The following is a 17,858-nucleotide window of genomic DNA, read 5'->3' on the forward strand; positions in this document are numbered from 1 at the left end:
AAAAGTGCTTTGAACTGCAAAAGCAAGTACGTGTGACACAGTCGTGCATTTTATTTAAAGTGGATTCAACTATATTGAAATTTTTTCGCCACTTTTCCACTAATTTGGCTACACTCACTAACATTTTTCAAATTCAGATCCTTTTTAACTATCTTATTTTTAACTTATTCAATTCTTTGTTTTATTCTTGAAAATAAACAGAAAAAAACTACAGTACAAAGAAAAATAAATAAATATTTATGAATCAATAAACCTGAATAATTTTTCTATAGGTCAGAACTGGTCATCAGGGAATTCCCATAAACAAAGCTAAATATAATACGTTATTTCCATTTAATATATTTTTTATTATTAACTAGAAGTTAAAAACGGATTGATACAGAAAAACTAGCTACTATCAAAGACATGTTCTTCATTACATTGAAAGTTTATGTCTACTTGCTTACACCATATTATGTTTATTAACGCTCTTATAGAGCTTTTAAGCTTTACCATTATCACTTTCAAACCATATCACCTAACCTTGTCGCAGCTAAAGAAACACAACACACAACAAAAAAAAACCTTAAACCAAAATATATTTTTACATCAAAAATGACTCACGACATCTTTCAGCTCAAAAAGTTTGCATTTATATTTCACCGGATGTTTCATATGTAAGCTCTTCGGCTTTGCTAAAGTTGAAGCTATATGATTTCTCTTACAAAAATATATGATTTGTTGAACTTATTTTTTGCGTGACATTAAACTTGTTAACCAATCGAAAAATTGCATCACAATTTTTTTCAGAAAACTGCACTAATTTTCACAAATTCACTAATGCTCAAATTCAATTGAACTGAATTCAAAGTTTAGATTTTTCTTTAACTTATATCTTTAGTGCACGTGCACTTCAAATATATGAAACAAGACAATCTTTACAACGTTGTTGTTTAAACAAAACTACTTTATACAAACTCATAACTATTACTAAATGGACGGTCAAAGAAATTCAACAGTGGAACTCCAGTAAAAACCTCTCAATTCAAACAACAACAACAAAGTACAAAAAATGTAAAACCCAACAAGTTTATAAATCGAGTACCGGTCGGTAGGTAAGATCTTTAAGCTTAAATCTTCGATCGTGAATAATTTTACATAAATTGTTTGGAATTTTTTAAAGTGTCACAGAAATAAATCAAAGCAAATGCAAATAATTAGAAATGGCTAATGACATTAAGATATAATAATTAAGATTTATTCAAAAAAAATTCCCTCATTTGTTATTTAACAAACAATTAAGTGACAACTAACCATGCGAAATCGATGCAACTATAAAGCTTGAAGCTTGAGCATTGGAGAGGAACGTGAAAAATTAGGTTTTAAATTGCATTTTAGATTGAAATCTTCGATGAAAATGTTATTTTTGTTGAATTGATGGCGTTTAAATTTTAATATATGTTATGACTGACAAATTGGCTATTTTTCTGTCATTCAGAAGCGATTATCTGTTAAATATTTTAAATCTTCCTATTTAAATTCTTTAAAAATCAGAATTCTTAAGGTAACATTTGTCAAAAATTTATAAGGATTCAGAAGATTCAAATTATAAAAATTTTAAGTTGTATCAAAATTTTCATTCTAAAAGGAAATATTGGAACAGTTTCAAGGCCCTTTAATAGCATAATACAGCCCTGACACTATCATTAACTTAGGCATCAGACCATTTAACAATAAACATGAAATTCTGCTGAAAGAACTAATTTACAAAACGTAGTAAGGTAGGTACTTGATGTACAAAATTTCAGGTCATGAACCGAAAAAGTGAAAGTTTTCGCATTAAAGTCAAATTATATTTTGGATGTTCTGTTCTGTTTCATACGAAAACTTATATTCTCTGTGAGAATAAAATAATTATAACTTTGTGAATTGGTATTTGTTTAGTCTTTTGACACGGAAGGTTAGTCTGATAGTTTTAAAAGTTAGGAATTTTTAAATGTAAATAGTTAAGCTTTTTTTTTTTTGTTACTGTTATTTTTGATGGATCTCTTTGAGCTTCGGTCATTCATTACAAATCAAATATACAAATTGATTACACTGAGAGAGTTGAAATAAATTTGGAAGTCTTTAAAATGTTATGAAACAGTTAATATCCAAAAACAAAATTTTAATGGATAACTTTGAAAAGTTTAATGTAGATATGGTTTATGGTACAGATTAAGTAATGTTTTTGCAAGCCAATGTGGTACCATTCATGCTCGGAATTGTGTTAGGTTGTATGAATTGAAATTGTAAAATTTTTATTCTTTGAACCACTTATAATAATATAAATAATACTTGCCTTACAAAAAAAAAATGGTGTAATGACATCCTTCTATTTTATTTTTTTTTTTTTTTTTTTTGAGATAAATTTAGTTTAACGTTTTATGTTTTGGAAGGTTATGATCAACAATTGAGGCCATTAAGATAATAATCTCAAAAATATTTCTTTTCACATTGTGAGATAACAAAATAAAAAACATTTATGGTCAAAACGTCACATCCGGAAACATTAAACGACAAGTTTAGCTAGAATATAAACTTTAATCAACCAAATTAACAAAAAACAATAAACCAGACTTTATGGCTTAGATATTTCTGACCTGCAAAAATAGGATTTTTTGTTATAGGAACAACAAAATAAAGTTATATTTAGTTATTAAAAGCCTAATTTCGGGGTCCGATCGTCGAGTTCATACTGAAATGTAAAAGTGTACCAAGTTCTAAAGCTTGGCTTTAAATTTCTATCAATAAAATTTTGATGGTTCACTTGACAATTTTACTTTAAATTACCGATTTTTAAAGCTATTTGAAAAATTGCCAAGTATGCAGCCAAAATTTTATTTATACAAATTTAAATCCAAGCTTTAGAACTTGGTACACTTTTACATTTCAGTACTTTTTGTGCCAGCATAATTTCAATATAGGAGAACTTGGCTCTTTATTTAACAGTAATGATTTTGTTGTGATTTCACTTCTTTTTGCAAGGTTTTGCTGTAGAAATTAAAATCTCTATAATTGATGAAAATTCAGAGAAAATGCGCGCTTACCACGCCCCTTGTCTAAAATTCTCAAATTTTAAATTTTTTCTTTTGTATTAAATACCAGATCTACCATTCTATCAAATTTCAAGATTCTACGATAATCAGAAGTACTCTATAATATTTGATGAAAATTCAGCGGAAATGGGCGGTTGCCACGCCCCCTGGTTGAAATTTACAGATTTTAATTTTTTTCCTTTATATAAACTACCAGCTCTACCATTCTACCAAATTTTAAGATTCTACGATAGTCAGAAGTGCTCTATAATAATTGATGAAAATTCGGCGAAAATGGGCGGTTACCACGCCCCCTGAATTGAAAATCTCAAATTTTCGATTCTTTCCTTTGTATACACCACAAGTCCTATCACCATGTAAAATTTCAAGTTTCTACGATAGCGGGAAGTTCTCCATAATTTTGATGATCTGTCAGTGAGTCAATGAGTCAGTTACGGTTTTCACGATTTTTGAAGTCCTATATTTTAGAAACTACTCATCGTAAAAAGCTGAAATTTTGTGAGGAATTTGGGTTTGGCCAGCTTAACAAATGTAGCGAGTTTGAAATTTCTGGCATCTTTGGTGTGGAAGTTAGAGGGGGATCGAAAATGGACTGAGTTGTTTCCTGTAAATAAGGGTGTATTGCCAAAGTTGCTAGAGAACTTGGCTGGGCACTACCGTGTCCAAGATTTTTTTTCAGATTTTTAACTACAAATTCAATAAAAAAAAATCTAAAAATTGTTGGCATTTGCCAACACTAAACTGTGTTATCCGGCTCATCACTTAGTGCAGTGTTAGTAGTTAGTAAGAAGCAAATACTAACTACAAAAAACGTACACTAAGAAAAAAAATCATGTGTGCAATTCACACGTGGTAGAAGTGAAACCTTAAAAAATCATTTTTCTTGCAAAAAAAAAAAATAGAAAAAATCTACCTATTTTTATTCTATATATCACCTTCAAATCCATGTTTTTATATGGCAACCTATATAAATTTTATATCATCTGAAAGCTTATTGTCTTAGATCAAAATATATATATCGATCAGGTCTATGAGACATCTACAAAAAGAGCTAGCATTTTTTTAACTCGATCAATTTCCATCAAAAAAAGCGAAAAAACACGTATTTTTATCTTCTCACGCTATTAAATCCATTTTTTTCCCTAACAACCTATACAAATTTTTACACCATCTGAAAGCTTATTGTCTTAGCTCAAAATATATATATCAATCAGGTGTATGAGACATCTACAAAAAGAGCTAGAATTTTTTAAAGGGTTGGGGTCAAAATTCTGCCGGGGTCAAAATTCTGCTTTCAAAATTCTGCTTTCAAAATTTTGCTTTTCAAAATTCTGTTTTTCAAAATTCTGTTTTTCAAAATTCTGCTTTTCAAAATTCTGTTTTTCAAAATTCTGCAAAAAATTAAAAAAGGGTTTGGAAAATGTTAAAAAGCGCGCGCTTTTTAACATTTTGTTATAAAAATTGAAGAACTATTAATTAACTATGTTTTTCTCATATAAGGTTTTTTTGTCCGACGTACCGTTCCCTCACTAGAACGAAAAATCAATAAAAAAAATTAGAAAAAACAGGGTGAGGGGAGAGCACGATAAGTATGGCGCTGAGGTTTGATAATTGTATTTTGTAGAAGGGTTCAATACAAGTATTTTTTACTTTCGGAGGGGGGGTCTATCTAACCCCGTTTAGGCGGGAGGGGAAATTTTCTAAAAAACAACCTAATATTAAAAAAAAATATTAAAAAACAACGGCAACACTAAGAGTTATGAAGGATATTTTTTCAAAAACCACAATTAAAGGATTTATTTTAATTTTTAAATAGTGTTATTAAAATTAATAGTTTTTGAAATAATCGATCTCAAAGTTAAAATTAGCGAAACAAATTAAAAAAAAAAAACACATTCAATACTATTTTTGTCATGACCATTAATTTCAATACAAAATTTAAAAAAAAAAAAACACATTCAATACTATTTTTGTCATGACCATTAATTTCAATACAAATTTACTATTACAATAAAACTACCTTCGCTGATTTTCTATGCCTTCTTGTTTTTGAGAAAATTGAAAAATGAAACAAAAAAAAAACAGATTAACAATTTTTTATTTTTACTTGCGATATAGGTACTATAGGGCAAGTTTAGGATTCGTAAAAAAAATCGAACTCGAGATAACAATTTTACATGACATTACGATGATGGAGAATGCCAAAAAAGTGGGTCCGGCAATTCTGTCTGTCTGTCTGTCTGTCTGTCTGTCTGTCTGTCTGTCCGTCTGTCTCTATCTGGAGCTGCAGCCTAAACGAGTGAAGTGATTTTCTTCAAACTTGGTAGTTAGCAGTTTTTGGTGATTCCCTAGAGGGGAAATTGAAATTTTTTTTTTATGACCAAAACTAACGGTACCTGCCATATAACGGAAATAGAAAAGTTAATTTTTTTCAAAAACGGCTCTAACGATTTTGATTAAAATTTTTGTGTGTAATACTACACATAAGGGCCAACTTTTTAAATAAAAAAAATATTTTTTGTACCGTTATTAACGGTACCTGTCATAGAACGGTTTTTTTCGTTTCTGAATATCTCGTACAAAATTAACCCGATTTAAATGAAAATTTTTATACAAAAGTGTGTAAGTAAAGATAATATTAAAATTTTAGAAAATTTTCAAAAAACGCATTTTTGGTTTTTTAAAAAATATTTCAAAATTTTTTTTTGAAAAATCAATTTTTTGAAAACGGATCAATGAAAAATTTTGAAATTTAGTTTTTATGTGTAAATTAATTATTTCTTCAAAATGGCATACCAACTTTTTTTTTGAAAAATGTTAAAAAAATTTTATATATAAAAAATTATTTTTTTAAAAAACGGCTCCTACAATTTTCAAAATTTTTTTTCTAAAAATACCTTTTTATACGAGAAATAAAATGGCATATTTGTTTTTTTTTTTTAAGATATTTTAAAACGGAGTTTTATTAATTATAAAAACAGATTTAATTTTTTTATACTACTTATGAAATTTCTTCAAAATATCGAATTTTAAATTTCTTGAATAAAAAGCTTTAACATTATAGTTACTTTAAGCATAAGAGCAAGTACGTGCGACCCCAGTCGTGCAATTTATTTTTGCTGTTTTGATAACTTTGGTACTAACAATATCATAAACAAAAAAGATCTTATGTATTTATTACAAATAGAGTTAGTTGAGAGCTTTATGCATTTTTTGAACTCGATCAATTTCCATCAAAAAAAGCGAAAAAACACGTATTTTTATCTTCTCACGCTATTAAATCCATTTTTTTCCCTAACAACCTATACAAATTTTTACACCATCTGAAAGCTTATTGTCTTAGCTCAAAATATATATATCAATCAGGTGTATGAGACATCTACAAAAAGAGCTAGAATTTTTTAAAGGGTTGGGGTCAAAATTCTGCCGGGGTCAAAATTCTTTTGTCAAAATTCTGCTTTCAAAATTCTGCTTTCAAAATTTTGCTTTTCAAAATTCTGTTTTTCAAAATTCTGTTTTTCAAAATTCTGCTTTTCAAAATTCTGTTTTTCAAAATTCTGCAAAAAATTAAAAAAGGGTTTGGAAAATGTTAAAAAGCGCGCGCTTTTTAACATTTTCCAAACCCTTTTTTAATTTTTTGCAAAATTCTGTAAAATCATATTCTTGATAAATTGTCTGCTTATTTGATTACTTACCTACATAATTTGTCATTCTTTGAATGCATATTAATTTTTGTTTTAATACTAAACATTTCCGAAAATAATTCAATTTTTTTTTTTAATTTATCAAATAAAGATGAATAATCAAAAATTTGAATAAGAAAGGGAATATTTTGTATCAAACAACATCGGTTCCAATAAGTTATAGATTTTATTCGAAAGAAAGTCAGTCTATGCATTTTAAAAAATATTTTCGACACTTAAACAAAAAAAGTTAGGAAAGTACCAATGTTGAATTACATTAATGAGGTGTATTTTTCTTTAGTCAGCACATATGCTATAAAAAAAAAACAGAATTGGCAGAATTTTTTTGTTTAAGTATAATGCTGGCAGAATAGAAAAAAAGCAAAATATTGAAAAACAGAATTTTCGTTAAAAAAGCAAAATTTTGAAAAGCAGAATTTTGAAGCCAGAATTTTGACCCGATCCCTTTTTTAAACTCGATGCAATTTCATCCAAAAAGCAAAAAAACATTTATTTTTATGTTCTCATGCTATTAAATCAATTTTTTTTGTTTGACAACCTATACAAAATTTTATACCATGTGAAAGCTTATTGTTTCACCTTGTATAATGATGTAGAAATCTTATTTCAAAGATGTCTACAAGAGAAGTTAGAATTTTTTAAAGTCAACCATGTCGAATTTCCAGACTGAGATTACGGTTCTTCCTACATAGTCTAAGAGCCCACAGCAAATTTTGGGAGTGGAGGTATAACCAAAATGTGAGTATGCAGTTTTATGGCCTTATGCCTTCTTATAACGAATTCAAAAGTCAGGCAGCTTTAAATCGCGGCTTTGTATTGTTTTCAGGGGGTTGAAAAATGTGAGTTTTCCAATTCATATAAGTAGGCTAAATTCACACTATTTCAAATTCTTTAATAAAGCAACTGATACTCTGTTATTTTCTCTAAGCCTGAAGACATCAATCTTGACGATGCGATTAATAGAACTCAAGATATAAGCTTTTTAAGCGACTTTGTTTTGGAGACTTTTCTGTTTAATTTTTTGTTTGTTATTTTGAACTCAAAACTCTCCAAGAAAAGATTTGATATGGTTAGTTAAAAAAAGCTTATATCTTGATTTCTATTTGTCGTATCACCAAGATTGAGGTATTGAGGCTTAGGGGAAATGACAGAGCATCATTCCTTTTATTCAGAATGTGAATTGTTGCTTCCTTAGCCTTCTCACATTAATTGGAAAACTCGCGTTGTTTAACCCCCCGAAAACCATATAAAGCCGTAATTTAAAGCTGCCAGACTTTCGAATACGTTATAAGAAGGCATAAGGCTATAAAACTGCATACTCACATTTTGGTTATACCTCCACTCCCAAAATTTGCTGTGGGCTCTCGGTCTAACACTGGTAGCTGGTCATCGCCAACAGATCTCCACAGGGGTTTTGAGGTATTTTTAATTTTTTTTTTTTTTTCAATTTAAGATTGTGTAACTTGTAGAGCACGTAACGTTATGTGTGATATATCAAATAAAAGGTTATGTTATCAGCATGCGTATTAAATCTATTTAATACGCATGTATAAATCTATTATATATATTAATCTATTACTTTTACCTCACGAAGAAAACGTAACGCCAGGAATAACTCTACTTCTAGGTTATTTTACCATAATACTGTTCAATAAACCAGAAATAAAGTTTAATACACCAGAAGTTATCCGATTAGTACGAATCTGCGTCATCGTGAGGTGTTGCAAAATTGTAAAGATGGTAATTGATAACTTTTGTAACAATTGAGATCATTTAAAACGGTAAGCGCAAAAACCTTAGAATTTGTAAAACTAAAGTTAAGTAGGTTCATATTTTAGCCATTTGGATGGTACGTTCAACATCTTTTGCATTTTTTTCAGTATTTTCCAATATACAAAAACTTCTTTTAGTCCCGTTTTTTTAATCATCAGTTAGTTACGTAATGGAAATCTTCAAAGCACAGAATTACTAATGTATTTCGTTTAGAAGGTATACCTAGTAAAGTTCGAATTTTTAGCAAGTTCTTTATCTCAGGAAGTTACACATTTGAAAAGCATGTTATCAAGAACTAGACTTCTAATATCGTTGTAACTACAACACTCTTGTTAAAAATTTATATCTATAATTAGAATTGAAGTGCTAAAATATCTAAATACCGTGCACTACCGCATGTTTTCTGATAACAAAGTTCCAGACAAAAAGCTTTCATTTTGCACCGGCAAGTTTATACGTATTACGTCATTCTAATGTGCGTTCGTTCATCTGCACTCTTCGATATGTGTATGTATATCGTTTACGCAAATAAAAATATATTGCTTCCAGATAACAATATTGCCTGACCACGCTTTAAGTAAACAAATAATTTTGATAAAAGACACGAGCGTCACTTCAATACTTGTTAATATCCGTGTTTTATTTTTTGTATCTTGAAAAAAAAAAAAAAATCAATTTTTTTATCGAAACATAAATTGCAACAATTATAATATTGGCATTGGCCTTCAAGTGGATTCAATCAATTTTTATGAATTTATTTGATTTCATTTCAATTACAGCACTAGAATTTGTTGTTGCTGGAACAACTTGTCAGACACATTCCTAATGCATATTTTTCATATATTTTTTTTTTTTTTTATTTTCCATGCTTGGGTCCTCTGTATCGTAAAGAAATCACCGACAATTCAATATTGTTTTCTTCCTTGTATTTTTGATTATACTTAGAATTTAAAATGCTGAATAATCATATCGGAGCATTGATAAACAGTGTTGTGGAAAAATAAATTGCAAAAATCCTCGAAAAATTTTTTAAGACCTTTAATGTTGAACAAAAAATACATCTTTTTTTCTAATAATAGAAACTTCTTTCAAAATATGAACATCTCAAGAATTTTTACTTTTTACTATTTCTATTTGTGGGGAAAAAAAATATAAAACAAATTTTCGAAACACTTTAAACAGTATACTTTAACGTCGACGTCAAGTATTATTTACCTACTCTTTGTTTGTACCCTAGACAGAAAAAAAAGAAATATTTATTATTAGGGTCATTTTTTAAACACAGAAAAAAAAGGCTCTTGAGATTATTACTTACTACTTAAGTGCTTTTAATTATAATATGTACACAAAGATTCTGTTTAAAGAATGATGGTAGAAGACATTTGAATAGCAGACAAAAGGTCTACTATGGCGAGGCCAGTGATTTTATGCTCTTTTAATTTACACTTTGATTTTTTTGTTCAAGAGACCATTGGAGTTTGTAATTTGATTAAAGTGACAATCTCCTTTGCTATTAGATTTATTATGAAGAGAGTAGGCATTGTTTAAATATAATCCTTGTATAAACAATCTGTGTAACAGTTTAGAACAATTTGATAAAAGTGAAGTGTTTTTTTTTTTGTGTTGGACAGGTGGTATTTTTTTATTTTAGGTTGATAATGAAAATTTTACTTTGACAATTTAAATATCAATATTGATTCCATTTTAAGTTTCAGTTTATTATTATGATATTTCTTTCTTTTTCTTTTTTATTAATTTAAGTATTTTCTTTATTTTTCTTAAAAAATGCTTTTTCTTGCTTTTTCTTTTTTATTAATTTAAGTATTTTCTTTCTTTAAAATGAAACAAAACATTACTGAAAGTGAATAACTGAAAGTGAATAAATATAATAATGGTGATATTATTTTCTCTATTATACGTGTTATAATTGTTTTATTATTTTCTTCAAAACTATGTGGAGTAAAATCTTATTGCCGATGAAATTTTCTCCAAAAATTCATAGCTTTTACTTCGGAAAAACACAAAGCGCCTTTAAATCAGTACAAATTAAGAGTTTTTAATTTAATATTTTTCAATAATTTGGAATATGAAACAGATGAAAAATAATATGATTAATTGATAGTAAATTTTCCAAAAAAAAAAATTATAAGAATATTGTTTTGATATTTTTAATTTATCATAAAACACATTTTTCTTCTAGCATTTTTTAAAAAAGTTGGCATTTAAAAATGTTAAATTGATATTGATTTTTTTTCGGTGTACCAATTTTTTTGTAGTAAACAACTAAACTGATTTCAAAATTTTGTTTTATACATATATGGCCATAATTTTGAAAAAAAAAAAGATATAAAAAATGTTAAAATGTTTTGTGTTTTGGCTTAGAAGAAGTAGCATACATTATTGTTCTATTAAAAGTTATTTTCTCAGTTGCCCGACTTTTTTTGGTGGTCATAGGCAGTGTACCTATGTTATTTACATGTAACATGAGAATAACACATTAGTTTTGCTATTTATTATTTTGGAACATAACTATTTGCTATTGATATTTCTTAGTTGTGAGGTTTTTGACACTATAATGCTGAACAAATATTTTTTAATATTGAATAGCTTGGATTCGAAAGGGTTAAAAATTATCTCATGGAATTAATAATTTCGAAGTTTTTCTTAATCATTCAAAAGATAAATCTTAATTGTTTTTTTTTTTTTTTCATTTACCTATATTTATTTACATATTCGAATTTCGTTATATACATATGATAGTTCATAGTAGAGTAACAAAATCTCAAAAATTGGCAATATTAGGGAACCTGGCCGAACAGCTTAGATTTTGATGATCTTTTCTTTCAAACGTCGGTAATTAAAAATACTTTAAAGTCTATAGATTAAAAATTGCCGGTGTTGCCGTTTTGATTTTTTTAATTTGATTGAAGATTTTTGTGAACAAAAAAATTTTTTTTTTTCAAAAATTTTTCTTAAATTTCACAAATTAATTGATGCCAAAAGATTGTCTAGGAAATTCAAGGAAAAAAAATATATGGGAGTGAGGGACAATCTTCCATCGTTCAAGCGATAGATGCAATTTTCTTATTAATCGACTTCAAACACAAAAAAAAAATATTTGAACACAACGGCAACACCTACAATATTTAAATATACATTTTTAAAAAGCTAGAAGGCTAGTCATATTTTTAAAATTAAAATTAAGTTAATTGAATTAAGGTATTTTGAAATAATGGTAACTGAACTCAGATTTTTGAAAAAAAAAAATTATTGAAAAAATTTTAACATGTCGTTTTTTAAATTTTTCGTGATATAAAATGCATTTATTTTCAAATATTTTTGGCCGCATTTATTATGATTTGAAATTATAAAAGTAAATGTCCATATGTATTACTGTTTATGAAAAATTTAATTTTCCAAAAACTTTTTTTTATAAAAGTTTTGAAAAAAAATTTTACTTACTTTTTTTTAAAGTTCAACATCTAAACATAAAATTATTTTTTATTCATTTAATAACCCTTACTGTTGAAAGTTAAATAGCAAAAATTTTAAGTTCTTATTTACCAAAGTCTTTGAGAAAATTAATTATTTCAATGCAAAAATTCAGTTTTTATAAAAAAAAAAAAAAACCATTGAAATTGAAGTAATTTTTAATTTTTTTTTTTTTTTCAAAAGTGTGATATATATTACCTTTTCTGCTTCGGAATTCAACTGATAATATTTATGGCCAAAAATTTTTTAAAAATAAATTCATATTTTATTGGAAAAAGTTTGGAAAAAAGTCATTTTAAATTTTTTTAATAACATTTTTTTTTTTTAATTCTGAGTTTGAGGACCATTTTTTCAAAAACTCTTAATTAAATTTAGCGGATTTAAATTTTAGAGATAGGAATGAGCTTCTGGCTTTTTAAAAATGTATTTTAAAATATTGTAGGTGTTGCCGTTGTTTTTAAAATATTTTTTTTTTGTGTTCGAGGTCAGAATGTTAGAAAATTGCATTTATCGCTTAAACGATGGAAGATTGTACCTTACTCACTCATATTTTTTTCCTTAAATTACCTATGGAATCTTTTGCTTTCATTTTTTTTATGAAATTTAAGCAAAAAAAATGGTTTTGTTCAAAAACGTCAACATCGGCAATTTTTAATCTATAGACTTTAAATTATTTTTAATTACCTACGTTTGAAAAAAAAATCGTCAAAATCAGAGCTATTCGGCCGGGTTCCCTAATAATTTGCTTTAGTTACTCCACTATCAGTCAAATAGTATTTATAGTGTCAGGTTCTGGTGTAATTGATTTAAGCGGCTTATTTTATGTTTATAGAGTCCACAACAAGAAACTGAATTCGTCCAAAAATTTTCACGGTAACTATGAGAAATTACCAAAAACAAAGTTCCAAAAATGCATTTTTTGTGTTTTGGCGTGTTAAAAGATAATTATGCCACAAAAAAAAACTTGTTTTTCCATAACCGCAAGATTGAAGTGATTTGTGAGCTTAACAAATATTTTTAACAACACTTTTTAATATTTTGATTTTTTAATTTATGGATGATTTCAAGTATGTTATGGAATATTCAGAATCGTTGTTTTTTTTTTTTAAAGGACTTTGTAACTATATCTATTACCTATGTATATTGTATGTATACATATAATAAATTTATAGTTTCAATTGGATTTGATATATACCAAATTGTATGTTAACAGGTCCTTTAAAAGAATCAAATAAGGAAAAAGCTAAGAAAATTGAAAATTTTTACCCTTTAAAATGGCAGGAAATTTTAATTTCATCATTTCTATACAAAAAATAAGAATAAGCTATTTCTTGTAATTTTGTCAGACCATTTCTTTGCTTTCTGTTAACAATGCAATAAATAGAAGTTGAAGAATTTCTACCTCAACAAAAATTAAAGACTCTGATAAGAGTGTAATGTAAGCACACATATAAAACTTCGCAAGGCCTTTGACATCATTTAAATTATCAGTAAAAAATCAAAAATATGTTAAACTCAAAAGATTCATTTCAAAAGAAGGCACAAAACAACTTAAAAAGGTTTCGAAATGTGAATAATAAATTTTTAAGTTCAGTGAAGGTACGATAAAAATCAATTTTTAGAATATACAAAATTATACGGACACTGTGGTGTATGAGTAATATTTTTTTTTTTCATTTTTAAACTGTAACATTTAATATAAAAAAAATTCTGCAACTGTTCAAATCTAGATATTTTGTCAAAGAAATGTCGTTCGTGTAGTCATTTATTGATTATCTATAGGAATGTTAAGTGTTTCAGTTATTACATTTCTAAAAATCCAAATTTTAACATTTTCAAAATACCATACGCATTTCTGTGCGGAATAACTTTTTAAAAATGTATAACAAATTTCAAATGCACATAAATATTGTAAAATATAATCACTTCAAATGATGAAAATCCCATTTGATGAAAAGCGTTAGATTTTGAATGAAAATGCCGTGGAACTTGCTTTAAATATGTTTAGTTCTTGTTCTTATAATTTTTTTTAAATCCTTCTAGGCGATTTAAAAAAAAAACTAAGAACAAGTTTACTGTCTATCGGTTAAGGTTCTTAAACTGTCAAAAGACGAAAGAATGAATTTCCAAAATATTGCTTTGTTTAGCAATGGTTTAACTCGGGTTTATCAAAATATCAATTTAAAAACAAATTTATATTTTCTATTGCAATAAAGCGCAAGTAATAATTGCATTTATGAAATTTTTGGCCTACTTGTATAGCTTTTCAAGATCCCAAAAATAAAAAAACCTACCTTCCTTGACCATGCAACCGTTGTATTTTTACTATCGGAATTAAGTGGCTGCAATTCTACTGAAGTCACATCTGGCTGCAAATTCCATAAAGGTATTCCATACCCAGTATTATTAACTTGGCGATATCCACTCAAGTGATCATGTCTTCCAATGAAATTCATATTTACACACAATCGATTCCAAACAAAAATTGATCACTTCACAATCACACTTAAACGTAATAATCTTAACAATGACATTAAAATATTTGTTTAAATTAAAAGAACTATATCAAATCAATCTTAATCGAAAATGCAATGGCAAAAAGAATTTTAATTTCCGAAAAAAATTTTAATTTATTAATTCGCACCGTGTTGGGCATTTGTTGATAAAATGAAAGATTATGAAAAACTGAACGATTTTAATATTTTCTTTTACCAAAGAACCGATCTTATTTTTTTTTTAGTAGTACGATTGCACTTATAAAAGCTTTGAATGAATTCTCATCTGATCGCACTGAACCGCGATCAATTGGAGAAAACAACTGATAAAAAGAGTATTTGAACTTTTTTAAAGGCAATTTTAAAAATATTTACACAATTTGTTCGCACATGTTTGGGAGTAACAAGCCCTGGTTAGAGGTCGTTTCCCACCTGTTCAATAGCATGATCATCGCAGTGATTGTACAAAATTTCACACATCTCACCAACAGAATATCGCGAATTGAATGCGAATTCCATTTATGATTTTAATTAACACAACTTGGTTAAAAGGAACGTCATATCTACAATAGCAATCATGAATAAATTTTTAAAAATGCATTTTTCGAAACCGGTGGCACGCGGCACACGTCAGGCAATTAAATTGGTAATAGATATTTTGCTGATTTGAAAAAAATTTACCCGAGTGGGAGCTCCCAGAAAGCCAACTCCCACTAGAACTGAAACGCAACACTTCTTCTTCTATTATTTCTTTTTTGTGTCCCGTTCACTATTTTCGGTGTAAGCACGATGTGAAGCTATGCATGGCCGAATCTGAACTGTAGAAGTAAATAAAAATAATGTATCTAAAGTTAAAGATCGTTTTTGGTTTTCTTTTTGGAGTGTATCTGAATTAAAGTAAAGATACACGCTTGCTTGAAGTTGACTACTGCCTCATATAATAGGGTAGTTTTTTTCTTTTGTTTTGATTGAAACGCATAGAATTTCAATTGATCCAATTGAAATCAATGAGAAAAAAATGTAGAGAACTGAAAGGCACATTTGTTCTAATGCTGAATGGCTTGAAGTGCTATTGAATAGTTTTTTTTTTTTTTATTTCCTTCAACGGCCACCAAAAATGAAACAAAAAAAGGTTTGGTCTATTTCATTTTAAATGAGATCAAATTTGGTAAATTAAATGATTTAAAGTTTTAATGATGAGAAAATCGACTTTAAAATTGGCGCCTATGTATCTTAAAACAAGGCTTTAGTCAGTTTTGAACCATTTTTCATGCGAAACATTTTTTTCGGTATGGATTTCGTGCTAACTTACAAAATTTGATCCGATAATTCTGCGGGTCAAAATTGATGGATGAAAAAAAAGTTTTAGGTTAGGTTAAAAATCGACGATGTTCAGACCATTTAATTACAGAAAATCAAGTGCAAAAGGTTGACTATATTTGTTTTATTTCAACAAACAAACTAGAAAATCAACAGAAAAGTCTCCAAAACATATAGTCGCGTAATCTTGAGTTCTTAATTTATATTTAGAATAAAACTGGACACTCACATTTTGGTTAAAACTATATTCACAAAATTTGTTGTGCTTAATTTTTCAGTAAATAGGGTAAATGCATGTACGACCTGAAATCTGAGAACATGATGGCAGTGTTAATGTAAGTGTTCTTTTATTTAAAATATTATACCTGTTAACGTACCCTTAAACAAAATCCCCGACGAAACAATATTTGGCATCACCAAATATTGTTTCGTCGTGTTTTTTGTGGCGGGCAGTTGGCTGCCCTTCCTCCCTTTTTGTCCGCCATTTTATTCAGTCATTACTGACATTAATTTTTTCCTCATTCAATCTTTCTCCTCCAATGGCACAAGTTCGCCCTCAATAAAAATAAAGTAAAATTTCAACTCAACAAAAAAAAAGAATCCAACTGTTACAAATTATAAGAAAAAATAAACCTTTTAAATAAAATTTGTTAAATACAATTAAAATCAAACTAAAGTTCTTTTAATTAGAAAGAAAACAAAAGAACACTAAAACGAGAAATTCAACCATGAAATAAAAGAAAAAAAAAGGAACAAGGAGACAGCAGACAACCACCCCATTTAAAGGGAATCATCTCTGGGCGCAGCAGCAGCAACAGCGACACCAAAGTAGGTACTCCGTTTATCGATCAGATAAACATTTGGTCCTTCGAGCCGGATTTGTGCTCCACCGCCTACAAAATTACCTATTGGTGTCCAACATAAGCGAAGTGCTGCGACCACACCCAGAACCACGTGCACGCACTTCAACAAAATAAGAAAAGTGCATAACGTCGTCGCTTTAGTCGACGAAACGCTCAAAAATTTTCAAAGGCTCTTCTGAGGGCCACAATAAAAAAAAAAAAAAAAACAAACAAATCTAAATCACCATTGCCTCGATTGGTGCAACGGGAAGAAGGAAGTTTTTTTGAAACGCCATTGTTGCGATTGGCGCAACGTGGGAAACACAATCAGCATCCTCATCAGAACCAGTTGCAGTCAACCTAAAAATTCATCAAAAATATGTACAGAGTAAGTAAAGTTTTTGTGGTTTTTTTTATATATTGATTGGCATATATACATATATAAATACATAGGAATATACATAGATAATACCTACGTTTAATTTTTCAACGGGAAAAAGTGGCGTCACACTCTTTCTCTTTCTTTCTTATTGTATCGCGATCTCGTTTGTTGAGATTTTCTCCAGTCACACCAGGTTATTTAACTGGACAAAAAAAACGCAAAACGTTTTCAAAAAGTCATTTCATTTTTTTAAGGTTCTTTTGAGAACCAAACTAAAAATTCTTTGTGCTGCTCGTGCTCCCAGCAACGGTAAAAAGTTTTTGGTGTTGGCATTTATAGCGTGATTTTTAATTTACAGTTTTTTATTCGAACTGTTATTCATTTTGATTAATAATTTACAGTTTTTTATATGAACTGTTATTCATTTTTGGTAGTTTTTTCTCACATTATATTCTTGTGCTGGTCCCTAAGTTCTTTTGGGATTTTTTTCAAAGCTTTTTTAATAAAAAATATTTACAGTTTCCACATTCACATGAAATATTCAATGTTCGTTGTGAACTCATAAATTATTTCACATTGTTTAAAATAATTCTACGAATTTACGATTATTTTTCAAAAAAAGTAAAGAAACTTTAAAACAACAAATTTGCGATAAATGATCCTGGGGAATTTAAACATATTTCATCTCTTGAAAAAATTTTTTTAATCTTGAACTTGTGCATTTCTTTTAACTTTTCAAATATATTTTTTCTCTCGAACAACGCCGATAATTA

General features: G+C 28.1%; 1 protein-coding gene across 1 annotated transcript in view; it reads right to left on the bottom strand.

Moving 5' to 3' along the window:
• LOC129908561 (phospholipid-transporting ATPase IF) overlaps nt 1–16,005 on the bottom strand; it is a 34,229-nt gene extending 18,224 nt beyond the window's left edge. Inside the window, exon 1 of the mRNA XM_055985155.1 lies at nt 14,341–16,005. Coding sequence (XP_055841130.1) covers nt 14,341–14,502 — 162 coding nt within the window. The 5' untranslated portion in view covers nt 14,503–16,005. The remainder of the gene's footprint in view (nt 1–14,340) is intronic.
• Between the last annotated feature and the right edge of the window lie 1,853 nt (nt 16,006–17,858).

The sequence above is a fragment of the Episyrphus balteatus genome, chromosome 2 (genome assembly GCF_945859705.1).
Source record: "Episyrphus balteatus chromosome 2, idEpiBalt1.1, whole genome shotgun sequence".
NCBI lineage: Eukaryota > Metazoa > Arthropoda > Insecta > Diptera > Syrphidae > Episyrphus > Episyrphus balteatus.